Raw genomic sequence first — 17,232 nt, forward strand, 5'->3', positions numbered from 1 at the left:
TCTGCATTTCAACTGACACCTGAAATCCAGCCTTGTACCACGTGGATAGCAGTTATTGGAATTTTGAATTGGAATGGATCCCGGAGAGATTGAGTTCAACCTACCCCTTTTATAAATAAGGAGAATGTGACACACGAAACTATAAAGACTTGTCTAAGGTCACATAGTTATAGCAATTGATATAAGTCCTGATACCCTTAATGCCATGTGCTTCCCATTGTTCCATACTACATCAGCCCTGGATTGCTCCTTATAAGCACTCAAGTCACCTGGATTCACTTCATCATACTGGTTTTGTAGAGTTTGGCCAAGATTTAACTATGGAATGACTGGTTTATTTGCATAATACTGTCATGGTCCTTAGTTAAATCATGTGTTAATCTAGAAATTATCCCCATCTCTTAATTGCAACAGAACACTGGGTCTGCTTTGAGTTAAATAACACTGTTCTTTTCTGTGCTTCTCACAGATACTGCCAAAGTGAGATGCTGAGTTGTGAAATATAGAAACATTCTAGCCAACTCAAGCTCTCTAGAGTCTGCAAACCCAGGTCATTTGGATACTGAATGTATCATTGCACTCTGATGAGTACAAAAATTACATATATCATGTTAACTGGCTATGCCCTGATTACTCCCACAAAGGGCCCTGGACTCACGTTGGTTCTTCTGTTGCTATTCTGGTCTCTTCTAGTTCTTGTGCTTGTTTCAACCAAGGTAACTTAGCTTCCACCGGACTTTTTTCTAAGAAAAAAATGAACACAAATAATAAGCTTAATTATTATTAATCATAAGTTTTTGGCTATATGAATCACTATTGGCTGAAAATGTCATTAATAAAGAGGTCATGTTTTTCAAATGCAAGTCGAGTCCTTCAGCACAGTACATTAGGTGAATTCTGGAATGAATAAAAATTTCTGCCATGTTTTTAAATTAACACATTACAAATGAAACCCAAATGATCCCCATGATACATTTGAACGTGTTCTCAAAGTTAAACATAAAAATGCCTTTCATAAATCAATACCATTTTCTGTTCTTTGCATATTAAAGCTCTTAACTTTAACAATATCAGCTTGCTTTCTTTTGCCACAAATTCTTTTGTCCACTGAACAAAGAAATTAATAGAGAAAAACAAACAGCATGGAGGTTAGTAAAGTGGGAGTATGAGAAAGTGTGTGCTATGGTTTACTCAAACTTTAATTGTTGCTAAGGGAGATGATTAGTAATTACATCTGGCATGAAGGAGCAAACTGATGCCTCCTTCTGTCCTTTGAAGCCTCCTTAGATGTGAGGAAAGAAACAAATCTAGTTGTGAAATAAGAGAGAAAATAATTTTGGGCTGCTGCTCTAGGGAAATTACAGATAATAAGAAAGTGTCTATGAAAGTACCATGGAATACAAAAGAAAGGAGAAAGGGCTTTACTGACAGTTATATAACGTGTACACCTGTCATGGCAAATGATGTTATTTTCTGTGAGAGAGACTCAGTCAAGTATGTGTTGATTGAATGGTAATTGTGAGATTATTTGAATAGATAATGAACCCAAAAATAAAGAGGGAGAATTTTAATTCCTTCTAAAATACTAAAGAGGAATCCTCTTTATAAACAGGTGGGAACAACTTTTATCCATTTCAAGAGGAAGCTATTTGTCATAAGGATTGATAGTGCCTTCCTAACATATAAGAAAGTAATCGTATACAGAAAGGAGAATATATTTGATCGATGAAGCCAAGACTTATTAACCTTCTCTGATAGGAACTATTGGAGAAATTCTAAATGCACTCATAGTCCTCGATCAGGAACCAAAAATCTTCATTTCAAGCACTATGACGCATGATGACCATGCCAGTGTTCCTCCTGCAGGAGATTTAATGCTTCAGTGGAGGAGTGTATACAAAGTACTGTGAGAACAAAGGAGAAAAAATCTTGAGGAGCAGAACAGCTGCCTCCACTGCCTCCTCCTCTGCCACTTCTTCCTTTTTCTGCTCTTCTTCCTCTTCCTCTTTTTCTTTCCTCCCATTTCTTTTCTCCTCCTCGTTTTCTTGAAGACAGGAACTGCATCATATTATTTGATGCACATCAAAGAAGTACATAGCACAAGTGTGCACAGATAGGAACCACTCTCTATGTACCAAATCCACAGGGGCTCAGTTTTGCCTCCTCAATAAATCACATATGCTCAATTTCTTAATCAAGGTGGACAACTCCACTGCAAACTGTCATTAAAACACTTTCTATTAGAATATAAGCGGAAATAGAAAAGCTGTGATATTGGAATGAGATCTGGAAAACATCATTTGATTTAAATTAAAAACAACAAAAATTTACCTTTTGGTTTATGACACGGGATGGGAATGACACATTCCTCTTTGATGTGCAATTTCAGTTGTGGATTGCAGCCCCCAACGTGCTGTCCACGATGGTTGATACAGAGAACCACCCGGTAACGTAACCCTCTGCCACAAGTCACTGTGCACTTCAAAAAAGGTAATGAGGAGATGATGAGTTTCTTTTTCATGAAAAGGTCTACAAAGGCATTATTTTATCATATGCAAAAGAAAACCATTGATCTACATAAATATTAAACATAAAAGATGTCCAAATAAGTAATATATAATGAAGGGGGCAGAGGCTGTTTTTCTGAGATTCCTGTGTTTCCAGGCCCCTCCTATACAAGCCTGCTTCCAATTCTCAATTCACAAACTATTTAAGATGAGATCATAGCACAAGAAAAATAAATGTTCTGAAATTTTATTTTGCTTTGTATCAAATATCAAAGAAACTCAATTCAGGTTTTCTTAGGTCTGATTAAATTTAATATGATATTATCCAAAACAAGTTGTGAATCTGGAAGAAACATTTCTAAACTATAAATACAAAAATTACATTTCAATTAACCATGCTAGAGTGTTAAACTTTCCATTCTGTGTACAGAAATTGATGTTGCAAAGCCATGGTCATATGAAGAGACCATTAAAGAGTATTCAGTTAAACAATATAGGCAAAAATACTACAGATGTGTCAATTAGATAAAACATGCTAATGTTTTTCTGATTTTTTTGTGAAGTTTGTAATTATTAGCCTTTTTCTTCGAATTGTTTATTATTTAAAAGTTACTCTTCCCTATAAATGGAATGTTTTCATATGCTGTGGAAAATCTAGGACATATATTTTTCCCTCATACTGGGGATTGAACCCAGGGTTGCTCTAACACTGAGCTATATACCTATTATTATTATTATTATTATTATTTTGACATAGGTGCTGGCTAAGTTGTCCAGGCTGACCTAAAACTTGCAATCCTCCTGCCTCAGCCTCCTGAATTGCTGGGATTATAGGTGTGTGCCACTGTGCCCAGCTTCTACAATATTATTTTTTAATTTATTTACATATCTCCATAATGTCCCCCAAAGTCTCATATGTTGAAATTGTGGTCCCCAGTATGGCAATATTTAGCGGTGAGACTTCTAGAAGTAACAGGAATATGAGGGTTCTGACCCCATCAGTGGATTAATCCATTGAGGAATTTGCAGCTGACTCTTAGGAGATACAACAACCTAGTTGAAGGAAGTATATTCTTGAGGGCACGCCCTTGGGGACTATCTCTTGCCCCAAGCCCCTTCTTCTCTTTCTGCTTCCCAGGCACCACATGTGAGTAGCTCTCCTCCCCACACCCTTCCGCCATGATGTTCTGTTGCCCGAACAATGGAGCCAACCGACTGTGGACTGAAACTTCTGAAATAAATAAATCTTTCCTCCTTCTTGTTATTCATGTCAGGTTTGATTATAGCAATGGATAGCTAACATAGTTGGTGAGTACAAATATGTACGTGTTTAAGTTAACAGATTTTCATGTTTTGAGATCATGTTTGGTTCACAGAAATATGAGCAGATAGTTCAGCACTGTTCTATGCCCCCTTATCCCTTTTTTTTCCTTTATAATTAACTGACTTATGTAGTATAGTTGCTACAACTATGGAATCGATATAGTAGTGCCCCTTTATATGGGTTTCACTTTCTACATTGTCCCCTCTTCAGCAGCCTCTCTGAGAAGCTGGACTCCTACCAAGGAGGCCACTAGAGTCCATGGTATTTCCAGAGCTTCTCTTTGTAGCTGAATATATCCCAATGCGAGCAAATCCTTATCACTGAGAATATATTTCTGAAAAAAACTGAAAGGCATTAGGAGCCAAGTTTAGTGAATGAGATGAGCTGGTTAACAAACTTTTTTTACATTGAAAGTGATGAAAAAGTGGTGATATTTATGGGAAGGCATACAAGCTCTTAAGTCAACAGAATGCATGTTTTCTAGGACTCAAAGGGCTAATGACTGCCTATGCAGGTAGGAAAAGCACAATTGACTGAAAAAGTGCAAGTCCCTAGGGACTGAGTAACAAGTCCTTTTGCAACTGTGGCAGTATTCTTTGCATTCAACAATATGGAAAGAGAATTCAATCAAATTGTGAGCTGACAAATCATTAAGAATGATTTTTTCATGATAGACTACCTCATGGATTTGGGCATATAACTCAGGAGTTAAAAGAACTAAATGGATTTGCTGAAGTAAATTCCTTTAAGTCCAGTCTATTTAGGTGATCAAGTCTTCCAAGGGTGTGTGTGTAACACAAAAGGAAAAAAAAGCCAACAATAAACATTAACAAGAAAATTACTGTTCAACCTATGTGTCATTCTGGTAATGGATACATGTACCATTTTTAAAGACTCACTCATCTTAAAGAAAGACTGATTTCAAATGAAATTTTACTTTTTATGTGTAGTCACATTTTACCAAATTTGAAATAAACTCATGTTGGTTTGATTGGATATTATATTTAATAATAACCGAATCTAGGGGAACATTCTTAACATTAAGAGCCTTGTGGCCGCAGGAAACTAAAAAAATGAAATTACTCTATGTACTTTCTTGGAGAGAGTACCATAGAGTTATCAATAAGAAACTTTAAGGCACAAAAATGCATTAGATTAGGTTAAAATTCTATAGGGGAAGCAGATTGAAAATGTGATTTTAAAGGGGAGAAACATGTGAATATTTGAATTGTTAAAAAGTTTGTTCATGTTATTTAAATGAAAGATGGCACAGAGAGAAATCATCATGACATTTAGGTTCCACTGGACACATTTTTAAACATGTTATAACACTCTTACTTTAAAATGTCAGCATTCACAGTATGTTGGAAATTATATTCTTTGCAATTACTCTGACTTATAATAAAAAAAATTTAGATGTCAACCTAAATATACAAAAATGGATATGCAATTTTTAAACTTCTTTTGGAGGTTATGTGAATAAAAATGAGTCAGTAACCTCTACCCTAATAAGTATGGGTGAAGTTCTACAGGGGGACATTTGATTGGAATATCAGAAGAAGATTGAAGTGGTTCTTCACCCAGCCAACTCATGTGTCCACAAGTCCCAGTATAAGTGCTGCCTCCTTTCTGAGCCTTTTCTGAAACCTTTTGGAGGAGCAAATCTCTTGTACCCCTGAAATCTTGTACCCCTGAAGTACTGCATGTAGAAGGCCAACTCCTGTCTCCTGTTACACTGTATCACAATTATTTGCCTGCTTGCATATCTGTGCAACTGAGCTTTAAACTTTTGGGAAGTAGGAGCAAGTTTCACTTATCTCCAGCATGGTAGTTGACATTCTAAATAGATGAGCAAATATATTAATGCATGTATATTACAGAGATCACACAAAAGAACTAGAGAAACTTGAGTCACTTATGTTTGATTCTCTAGGAAATTGGAACATTAAGACTAAAATACTAAACACCAGTGCTGCATTTTTCATCTTTGACTAATCCTCTTGCACTTTATTTGTTCTGAAGGCCTACTCTTTCAACTCACTAGAAAGTAGAAATGCACTAATCTTGCTGGGTAGGGGCACATGCCTGTAATCCCAGTGGCTTGAGAGGCTGAGACAGGGAGCATTGCAAGTTCAAAGCCAGCCTCAGCAACTTAGTGAGGCTCTTAGCAACTTTGAGAGATCCTGTCTCAAAATTTTGATTCAGTGGTTTAGTGACCCCGGGTTCAATCCCTGGTTCAAAAAAAAAATTATTAACTATGCTAATCTGACTTAAGGTGCCAGTGTCAGGCTATTTCACCTCAATTACTTAAAATACATTATTTTCTTCAAAACATATCATAAAGCTTAATATGATTGGATCAAGGACACATTTTTTTAAAATGTCATGTCAGCATTTTTACCTTCAATGTTCCAATTCATAGTAACATGGGTTCTCCAATCTTGATGAATTATGGGCTTGTCAACTTCTAGTCACTTCATGTGATTCCTCCCTTTCTTCAGCCATCTCTGCCTGGCCACCTGCCATAGTCCTCTTTGGGCTCTTGCTTGTTCAGATTTTACATATTTTCAAGGCTAAGCACTAAGGGCAGCAAATACCTTGTGACTAACTCTATTTCAACCCCTGTTCCTTCCAGCTCTACCACAGTCCCTAATAATAAAAATTCTTACCAACAGTGATGATTTAGTCTCTCTTATATTGTCCTCTGTCTTTCAGAGTTCTTTAGGAATAGGGACCATATTCACATACAGCTTCTGTTACCCATGTGGGCCAATACAGTGTTGGGCACACAGCAAATATTCCTTAAAACCTAAGTTGTTTTTCCTGTTGTTTTTTTAACCAGGGATTGAACCCAGGGGCACTTAACCACTGAGCAACATCCTCAGTTGATTTTTTACTTTGAGACAGGGTCTCACTTAGTTGCTTAGAGCCTCACTAAGTTCCTGAGGTTGGCTTTGAACTTAGGATCCTCCTGCCTCAGTCTCCTGAGCTGCTGGGATTACAGGTGTGCACCACTGCACCTGGATAAAACCTGAGATTTAATTAAAAGTAGCATGCTCTCAAATCTCACCTGAGACCACTCCATGGCGATCCACTTGGGGCAATCGAATAGGTTGCAGGTCTGCATAACCTTGGGCTTGGGTGCATACATGCACTTCCATTCTTCCACCTGCAGTATCTCTGCATGCATGGACTCCTCCACACACACAAAGCTCCGTCTCTGGATCCCTCCTCCACAGGACACGGAACATGCAGTCCAAGGATTATGTTCCCAGCTCAAAAGCAAACAAATAAAAATACATTATTTTTTTGTTGTTTGTTCATTTCAAGTTTGCAAAAGTGGGTACAAAAAGTATGGCCTCAAGGTGTCAGTTGGCTCAGCTAAAAAATCATGAGACCTGGAGTCAAGATGTTAATCATAACTGCCACACAATCTGTAGACACAAGAAACTTATCTCCTCTGAACTTTAGGTTTCTGCCAAATGAGAATAATACACTTGCCCTACTTACTTTCAGGGGGCCATTGTGTGAATTTGATTAAATTTTAAATGATCCTTTTAAATTCTCAACTATAAACCAATGGACCATATTATTAGAGATTCACAGAAACTCAAAGTCAGAAAGAATCACACTAGTCCTCTAAGTGTCGAAGGGGATTCAAATTTCTGACGAATTGCAATGCTTGAGCTCTTTCTCTGATACCAGTCATCCAAGACATGCTTGATGCCGCCAGTAATGAGAAACATCACCTTTACAGGCAGCCTATTTCATCTAATTCTTACAAAGATCCTTCTGATTACTGAGGTGAAGTCTGTTTTCCCTTAGCTCTGAAAAGATCTAATTTCTGTCCCTGGTACACTGCAGGCTACTGCTACAGAGGCTACCAATACTTGAAAATTACTTAGAGTAAATTACAAAAAGGAAAAGGAAGCATAGAACTCACCGAGGGAGAGGTTGAAAGTGGTCATAGGGCATAATCTCTTTAAAGCCATCACTACAAATAAACCATTGGGAGAATATCATTTCTAAATCAACACATTTATTAAGTAATACAGAATTTGATATTGTAAGAGACAGGACTCTTTCAAATTGAAAACTAGAAATGCCAAATGTTATGAAACCATTCACAAAACTTTGACCACCATCTATCTATCTATCTATCTATCTATCTATCTATCTATCTCTCTCTCTCTCTCTCTCTGAGAATTGGACCCATGGACATTCTACCACTGAGCTACACATCCTTGGTTAATTCATTCATTTATTTATTTGGAGGCAGGTTTCTCTGCTTTGCCCAAACTGGCCTTGAATTTATAATCCTTCTGTCTCAGCTTCCCAATTCACTGGGATTTTAGTCATGTGCCACAGTGCCTGGAAGTCACCATATCTTTAATTTTCAGGAATGACTCTAACACAAACTATCCCCAGTTGTATATGAAAACATAAAAATTTGAACTAGTGATATATTAATCAAAGGGTGAAATTATCTTAACTTGGATAAATCTAGTCCTTCTCATGGTCATTCTAATAAGATATATTAATGATACAAACATTCAGTAATATTAGTAGAATCTTCAAAACAGTTTTATTTCACGGAACTTGTCCTTTGAAAGATCTCTATCAATAAGTATGTTCAATCAGGGTAACAGGGAACGGGCAGGCAGCAATAGGAAATGAAATCCACTGAGAAGGCTTCCTTTTCCACTTGTACACTTTTGCCTTAGCCAGCTGGCATATATCTGGGGGATTCTGGGACTTGATACTGCACTGTTATTTTAAGATACTGTAGTGCAGCCAGGAAACTTCCCCAGGCAATCCAAGTCAGCAGGTACTAAATTATGCAACAGGACAGTTGATGCACAGCTTTTCTGCTTTGGCATTAAAACTTTTTGCTCCTTTGCACAATGCATTATTTATACTGAATCTCGTGTGAGCACTTCAAAAGTCAAAATGTGGTAATGGGTGACCCAGTTTCATGGCTAACTTGCGAGTGAAAGATATTTTATGACTGACCTATGGACTAGGCATTGCACTTGAATAAAGATATCTTTAATATTGGATACGCAGGAGATGCTCAAGAAGGTTCATTATAAAGAGCTTAATGGACACATAATCCCACAGTGAAAGAGCCTGCCTGAATGACTAGGTTGACAAATGTGTCCTAATTTCCACTGACCATGTTTACAAATATAAATGCAGCCATTGTATGTTCAAAGTCAGGAAATGGAAAAATTTTGTCCTTCAAGAACTAATCAGTTCCAGTGACAGTTGATTCATTTATTTTAAAAGCAAAAAGGGTGGTGTGGGCAGTTTTACAAACCTTGATGGGCAAGGATCCATGCTGCATTCCTTCAATTTTGGTTTGGGTTTTACATTTTCAGGGTAGTAATGGCAATAGTGGTCAGGAACCACCCTCTTCAAGCGGATATCTACACACTCAGCAGAGTTGAGCTGATAACCTAAAGATGTAGAAGAGAAAAGGCTAGAAACTGTGTCTGTGTCATGATGGCTGGCAAAGTTACCACTTGCCACACACTTCTTCCTCTTTAAGAAACTGGGTGGTTTTCAACTCTGGCTACATAAAGAACCACATGGGGACTTTTGCTGTACACCAGAGCTCAGGTCCCTTTGTTAGGTGCAGAACAGGCTGAACTATGTTATCTGCAGGGCAGGCTGAACAAATGTTAGCTGCAGGATGGCCCACACACTCAAACCCCCCCTCTGTCTGGTCCTTTATCACCTGTTTGCATCAAAGCTGAACATTCAACCCCCACTCAAGGCTCAGCACTCAACTCCCCTTGTTCCAACAAGGCAGCTTGCAGACCCAGAGGCCCCATTAAATTTGGGCTATAAAAACTCCCTCCTGCTGGGCCTCTCTCTCTCTTGCGCTCTTGCTCTGTCTCTCTCTCTTGATCTCTCTGTCTCCCTTGCGTGGCGTGCATGCTCTTCTCTCTCTCTCTCTCTCTCTCTCTCTCTCTCTCTCTCTCTCTCTCTCTCTTTCTCTCTTTTCTCCTCTGTTGCACTAGTGCAAAAAGATCTCTTGGTCGCTCCGAGTGTTGTGGTCACTTTCCTTTCACCCTTCGTGATCCAATTCAGTCAGAAGCACTGAAGTTGGGCAACAGGGAATCAGTACTCTTTAAAAAAACTATCAGGTTTCTCTAAGATGACTAAAATGTGTGGCCAAAACTAAGAACAACTACTAGAGTGGTTCTCTAAGCCCTTGTAAGTAAGAAGTGAAGATGGTCTCCTTTTAAGAAGTGTTTAGACCTCAGGTGCAGTTTTTTCCTTCCTCCTCCTCCTCCACCTCCTCCTCCTGGCACAGGGCACAGGCCTTCTCTTTTGTTTCCTTGTATTTTCCTTTCTTCCCCTATTGCACTTCCATTTTGATATCCCCCTCCCCTGATATGCTGATATCTTCTCCCCCTCCCCTGATATGCTGATTTAGTTTTTAGGTGTCTTTAAATATATACAACTGTCTTCAATAATGTTTTTTTGTGAGAATCTGTTTTTAAGTTAATTGATAATGTGTTTTAAATCTTGTTCCATTTTCTACTTTTTTTTTTCACTTAAACATGTTTTTGAGAACTACCTTTCTTCTAGTTTGTTGCTGTGTTGAATATTTCTTTAATTGATATTCCACTGTTTGCATCTACCATATTTCACTCATCTTCTGCCCTGAGATAGTCAGGGCACCTCCACTGTCAATAACCTTCCAACTGGAGAAGAAGGCACTGGTTAACACAGGAAGGAATAAACTTTATCTCTCTATACCTTCCCCCAACCCTGCCTCACAAGTTTTCAAAGGGGAAGGAATGAACACTAATTCCTAATTCTATTAAATCCAATTTTTCTTCCACGTACAGGAGTGCTGAAAATTTAAAAAACAACTCACAGAAGGACACTTTCCTTTCGGGAAAGAGCCAACTCCAGGTCTCCTGTCACTACATAAATACAAAGAAAAGTTAAATATTTTTTATTTTTTAAGTGATTTTTTTTTTCAAACTAGAATGAGCCCTTAGAAAAAAAATTAAAAAACAGGGGTTGGGGATGTGGCTCAAGTGGTAGTGCGCTCGCCTGGCATGCGCCGGGCGCTGGGTTCAATCCTCAGCACCACATAAAAATAAAATAAAGATGTTGTATCCACCGAAAACTAAAAAATGAATATTAAAAAATTCTCTCTCTCTCTCTGTCTCTCTCAGAAATAAAAAATAAAGAAGCCCCTATAGCTAAGCTAATGTTAAGCTCTCAGTTTTCTATGCATTAGTCTGATGTTCTAAAAATACATTTAAAGTCCTGATTGTCGAGAGGAATCTGATTTTATAAACCACTAGACAGCTTTCGACAAGACATGGCTTGGACATAAGCTGAGTAAAGAGGATAGACTGGTATGCATTATGAAAAAGCAAGGTCGAAACCACAAGAATGAAAATCCAAATGGAGTCAATAAAATGTTCCCCGGGTGCCAGTATTTGCCATAAAATCCACAATATCAGATGGCAATGGCAATCCTGGTACTTGCTAGAGAATGATCTCAGGTGTCCTCTTTAGATAATCACAAACAAGACCAAGGAAGTTCATCCAAGTACCTATGGTACTACAGAGACCAATGAACTAATTTTCTTGATGATCCCAAAATCTCCGAAATGCCATTCACACAAATCATGTAGATTCAATTACTAATATAATTAAATTTTGGTAATTCTTTCCTTGTGGGTTTTATGTGCATGTTTTTACTTCCCCCAAAACAAGTACCGAATGAGATTACAGCTCCTTGAGTCAGAGAAAATCTTTCTCCTAAATGGAAACATACTTCTAAAGAGAGACAGGGGACAGACAGGTGTTTCTAATTTGGGGAAGAGAATTAGTTTTCCTTTTTAATTTTATTGCAGCTTAAAGATAACTAAAAGCAAGGAAATAAGGCAGATTGTCTTGGTACTGTAAATAAATGCAATAAAATTCTGCCAGGGCACAAAACAGCAGGCACTGCCCAACATGGCAGCCTAAATCTCTGTTCTTTCCCCTGCCACTATATTTGAAGAGGACCTAGCTGGTGGGTGCTCCCTTGCCCATCTACAGTTCCAGCAGGACTCCCTTTCTGTGGACACCCAAGTGTGAGAAACACCTGTTCTCCTGCCAAGACTTTAATCAACTTAACTAAGCTGGATCCTATTATAAAATATCTTATGGGTCTAAATGGGAATGTCTCTGTGAATAAAGTTTAAGGGATAAAAAATAAGTTAAAAAGAGATGGATGTTGTTTATCTGCAAAGTAAGAGTAGAAAAAGCTCCCACCATCTCTGCTCTCATTTTAGGGTTTCTTTCTTCCCAGAAACTGTGGTGTGCCTGTGTTTAAGGCAACGGAATTCAGCTTCTGAGTGTAAAGTACTATTTGGTGTCTATAGTCTGTCCTACTCACTGTAGGCTAGGCTCTCCACCATGACTGTTGAGTTGTGTGCATACACATCACTCAACAACAGCATGATCTGAGAATGCTAGGGTGGGGACATCCAAGAATCAGCACATTTTACACACTTTGGACAACATTTTAGGTTGAGATTCTGACATAACAAATATTTTCTGAACACTTACTAAGTGCCAGGCCCTGACCTATGTTCCTTGGCATGCATCATCTCATTTTGTCTTGCAAAATGCTATAAGGGACACAGTCTTATTTACAGGTGAGAAATTGAGGCTCAAAGATGTCTCAGAGCTAATCAGTGATGAGGCCTAAAAATTAACCCATATCCTTAACTTTACAGACCATGTTGCCTCTTCATATGAACTCTCAAGTGCAAATTTTTTAAAAAAAATATTTATTTTTTAGTTTTAGGTGGACACAATATCTTTATTTTATTTTTATGTGGTGCTGAGGATCAAACCCAGTTCTTCACACGTGCTAGGCGAGCACTCCACCACTTGAGCCACAACCCCAGCCCATGTGCAAATTTACAAAATATATATATTTTTTTAGTTGTAAGTGGACAAAATACCTTCATTTTATTTAATTTTATATGGTGCTGAGGATCAAACCCAATGCCTCATACATGTGAGGCACGCATTCTACCACTAAGCTACAACCCCAGCCCCCTCACATGAAAATTTTGAAGAACTGGATTGGCCCCAAACTTTCTGGCCCCTGTATAGAGAGACTCATTGGGTTTTCCCAGTTTAAAGTCTCAATTCCAAACAGTGTTCTCCCTCAATCAACTTTGAGAGAGATCAAATGTTTCTAAGAATTTCCCCTAGAGCTTACGGGAGTGTCACTGACTCAAAAGATCTAAAGGAACTTTGCTTCATAAAAATGCTTAGCATGTTCAATAAAATTCAAAAGAAATTGAAAATAAACTGAGAGACTGTTTGAGCTGGCAGGAATTTGAAGATTATCTACTCCACTGCTATGTTTTCATTGTGTTGATTTTTGTGATTGAGGTCTATGGTAAGAGATAATCATTGTCTACTTCAGGTAGTAAAATCAAATTATCTTTGTAAATATGTTTACATTTAAAAATTTATTTAAAGAAAACTCCTTGAATGAATAGTAATGCAGGGGGAAAACAGGTATGTCAAACATAGTCATGTTAATTGGCTACAGCTGCTTTCCAGAGACACTGCTTTATAGAGGTGGATCTCAAAATGCAGAGTAACCATAATCCCCGGTGGGGGAGGGGTTGGTAATAGTGGGCTGGACCCATCCTCAGCATTTCTGACTGGGTGTGACCCAAGAGTTTGTATGTCTAATAAGTTCCTGGGAGATGCTGATGCTGCTAGTTCAGGAACCTGACCCAAGAATGACTCCTGTAGAATCATGATCAGGTGGTCAATTACCCCTTGTCTGACCCAAGGAAGAACTATCTGGTAACTGAGGAAACTCACTTTCTACTTTTGTTCTAGGCCCCCCATGTAGTCCACAGAAGGCACCTCATTTAATACCTAGGGACCCAAGCTCCTGCCGAAGTCTGCACTGCCCAGTGCTCCCCAAAAAAGTGGCTACCTCCTTATTTCAGGGGAACCTAACTCCCAGATGAGAAAGCTGACTTGTATACTCATGGGAACCTGACACTGATGGAGGAGTCTCCTCAATATACCTGTAGTTCAAAGGAGAGAGGCCAGACTTCAGTTCTGACTTGTGAGTGACTTTTTGAGCGAGTTGAAAACTTGGAGGGAAAAAGTGATTTGGAGCTGAGCTTAGCCAAAGAAGCAGGATTTATTCTAGCTCTTCTAATAGGACCATGCCTGAACTGTGTACCCGGACGTGGTGTCAGGTATAATAGATGCTCAGGGGGCACAGTCATTACAACATGACTCTGGCATCAGACAGAGCTGGACTCAGATCCCTGCTGACCTGTTCACTAGCAGAATATCCTTGGGTGACTTCTTGACCCTTTCTATGTTTCAGTTTGCTCACACATAACACAGCATAAAACAGACCTTCCTTAAAGTGTTCTAAAGAACAAATATGATGATGATGTACGGGGCACATAGCTTGACACATCATCCAGTGCTCTGCCTGGAACTCTTAGGGGAAACATCACTAAGTCCCCTGGTTTGGTACTCATTTAGAACCATTTTCTCTTTGGTGTAAAAGCTCAGACCAGAAAAAGAGTATTTATGATGGCTCTGGCTCTTTCCTTCTTTGCTTCGGGGAGTCATTGCTTCACCCTGGTAAGGAGACTGTTATCTACAGAAAAGTCACTTCTTCTGTGCATGTATGTGGAGCCCTCAATTATAAATGCACCCAAATCACCTTCAACTCTAAAACCTTGGACTAAGTGGACAATAAGCAGAATTTTCCCTTATCTCTCAGGAAAGACCCTTTCTCTTTTTGCAAAGTTTATACTATCACAAGAAGAGATAAAGTAGAAAACTAATGTTAGAACCAACATGTCCATTAGCTTGTGTGGCTGGGCCAGTCGCTCCATCTCTGTATTTCTCAGTTTTTCCATAGAAACTTAAAAAAATAATACATGCTATTTGGGTTTGTATATGTTATTACCACTATGTTAATGCAGAAGGTGAAATTATTAGATTTGGGGAGCTATAGCCTAATCAATAAATTAATCCATTTGATGAGTTAATAATTTGGAAAGATGACTATATGGTAACTGTAGGCAGATGAGGTGTGGCTGGAGGAAGTGGATCTCTGGGGATGTGCCCTTGGGGATTATATCTTGGTCCCCTGGGGTCTTCCTTCTCTCTCTCTCTTCCTGTTTGCCACAGTTGTTTTCCTCCAACATACCCTTCTGCCATGATGGTCTGCCTCACCTTGGGCCCAGACCCAAGCAGCTGGCCATCTATGGACTAAATCTCTGAAACTGTGAGCTCAAAATAAACTTTCCCTCCTCTGAGTTGTTTTTGTCAGGTATTTTGATCACAGTGATTTCAAGATCATTAAAACATGTGCTTTACCATCACTGAAGAAGAGAACCCATGTAACATGTCCCCAGCTTTTGTCTAAAAGTAAAAGGCATTTTCCAGATTCTCCTTACTTCAGAAGCTAAGGCAAAAGCATATTCATTAACAGTATGGTATTTAGGCTACTGAATAAAGTGCTGTGTGATTGCCGTCTTTCATGATCTCACAGATTTTCAAGTCAAAAATGCACATGTGTAATTTCCAACTTTGAGCTGTAAATATTCACGAACAAAGTCTGTGCCTCACCTCCTCCACATGTCACTGTGCAGGGAAAGAAGTCGGTTTGTCTCCATTGATGGCTGATGGGCTGGTAAAAGAAGAACTGGACCACACTATCTTTGGCCACAGTGTACCTGGTCTGGACAGAGAGAACTGTGATATACATTTGCATACAGTGAGCTGGTGTTGACCATGCCTTTCAGACCCCACAAGTGTCACAACACACTTTGATACATGAGGAGTGCAAGGATTTTAAGATATAATCTCATTTCAGTTAGACTTGTCATAAATGGAGGCTAAGGTAATTTTCAACAAATCCCTTTGGAGTCATTTTTCCAGATCATTCCATGCCTGAAAGTGGATTCACAAAAAAAAAATATGTGGCCTTGCTTCTTTAATTTAAATTTTTCCTTTCTAAAACATTTGATTTTAATTCCCAAGATGACAGAGATTGAGAATGTGGGTTTGCTCACAACAAAGCACACGACTAGGATTCTTTTTGTGGTTGTTGTTCTTATTAATTATCCATGACAGTAGAATGTGTTTTGACATATTACACATATAAGGAGTATAACTCCCATTCTCCTGGTCGTGTATAATGTAGAATTACATTGGTCGTATATTCACATCTACATATAGAAAAGTAACATCCCATTCATTCTACTATCTTACATGACTAGGATTCTTACATTTTACATAGTAACATCTTCAAGCAGTTTCTTCTGAAAAATCCTCCTAAAAGCACAGCTGCAGAAACTCTGCTCACTGTAGTAGTGTCTGGTTAAAGGGAAGGGGCCAGGACAGGAGCAGGCAGTTGTACACAAAGGTGAATTTACTCTCAGATGTTTTTCTCAAGCAGAAAATTGTCTCCTTACTTTTTTCTTCTCTTCCCCACTGATTGAACAAATGCACAAACTGAGGGAAACTTCCAGAGTGGAGCATAAAGAGAAAAAAAGAAGGAAAGCCAATCAAGCTCATAGGAGACAGGTCCAGAAAAGTCCACACATACAGGGAGTTCAAGATCACACACTTGAAAATTGCAGAGAAAAGATTCTATGTGTTGTCACCACAGAAAAATAATGAGCATGTGAGGTAATATATATGCTAATTAGCTCTAATCATTCCACAATGTACACATCTTTCAAAACATACTGTATACCATAACTACATACAACTTTTATCAACCAGGAAACATTTCAGAATATCAACATATTAGAAAAATCTGAAAATGAAATTGGTTAGAAAAACCAAGAAATTAAATTTTAATGGGAAAAATATAGCAATAAATATAATTTAGGGCTGAGGCTGTAAAATAGATTAGGGCTGGGCACTCAGTGATAAAGCTCCTGCTTTGCATGTCTGGGGCACTGGGTTCAATCCTCAGCACCACATAAAAATAAATAAACAAACATATTGTGTCCATCCACAACTAAAAATTTTTTTAAAAAGAATATTCCATGATATGAAAAAATATTCATACTATAGTTTGTGTAAAAAATAATTTACAAAAAGAAAAATTTTAAAGAAAATTTTAAAAAGAATATAAAAACACTAAAGTATTTCTTTTTTAAAAAGATGGAGATAATAAAATAACAAAGAGGCAATATTTTGTTATAAAATTGCTAAGACTTTCCTAGACCTTAAAAGAAGATAATGCATCTTTATTTTCAGAATTCTTATTGCGTTCTAAACATACATTTAGAAAATAAAAGGATAAAGAAAAAAACCTTAAAATTATCAAAAAGAAAAAAAATGATTACCTACAAAGGA

At 38.1% G+C, this 17,232-nt stretch overlaps 1 protein-coding gene across 2 annotated transcripts in view; it reads right to left on the minus strand.

Annotated features, from left to right (window-relative positions):
• Positions 1-17,232, minus strand: part of Adamtsl3 (ADAMTS like 3) — a 319,937-nt gene that overhangs the window by 125,639 nt on the left and 177,066 nt on the right. For both annotated transcript variants that reach the window (XM_076851278.2, XM_076851279.2), the window contains exons 10-15: positions 15,490-15,601; positions 9,152-9,290; positions 7,775-7,825; positions 6,902-7,106; positions 2,332-2,479; positions 659-743 (exon numbers count right to left, since the gene is read on the minus strand). In XM_076851278.2, the coding sequence (XP_076707393.2) occupies positions 659-743; positions 2,332-2,479; positions 6,902-7,106; positions 7,775-7,825; positions 9,152-9,290; positions 15,490-15,601 (740 nt within the window). The remainder of the gene's footprint in view (positions 1-658; positions 744-2,331; positions 2,480-6,901; positions 7,107-7,774; positions 7,826-9,151; positions 9,291-15,489; positions 15,602-17,232) is intronic.

The sequence above is a fragment of the Callospermophilus lateralis genome, chromosome 3 (assembly GCF_048772815.1).
Source record: "Callospermophilus lateralis isolate mCalLat2 chromosome 3, mCalLat2.hap1, whole genome shotgun sequence".
NCBI classification, from domain to species: domain Eukaryota; kingdom Metazoa; phylum Chordata; class Mammalia; order Rodentia; family Sciuridae; genus Callospermophilus; species Callospermophilus lateralis.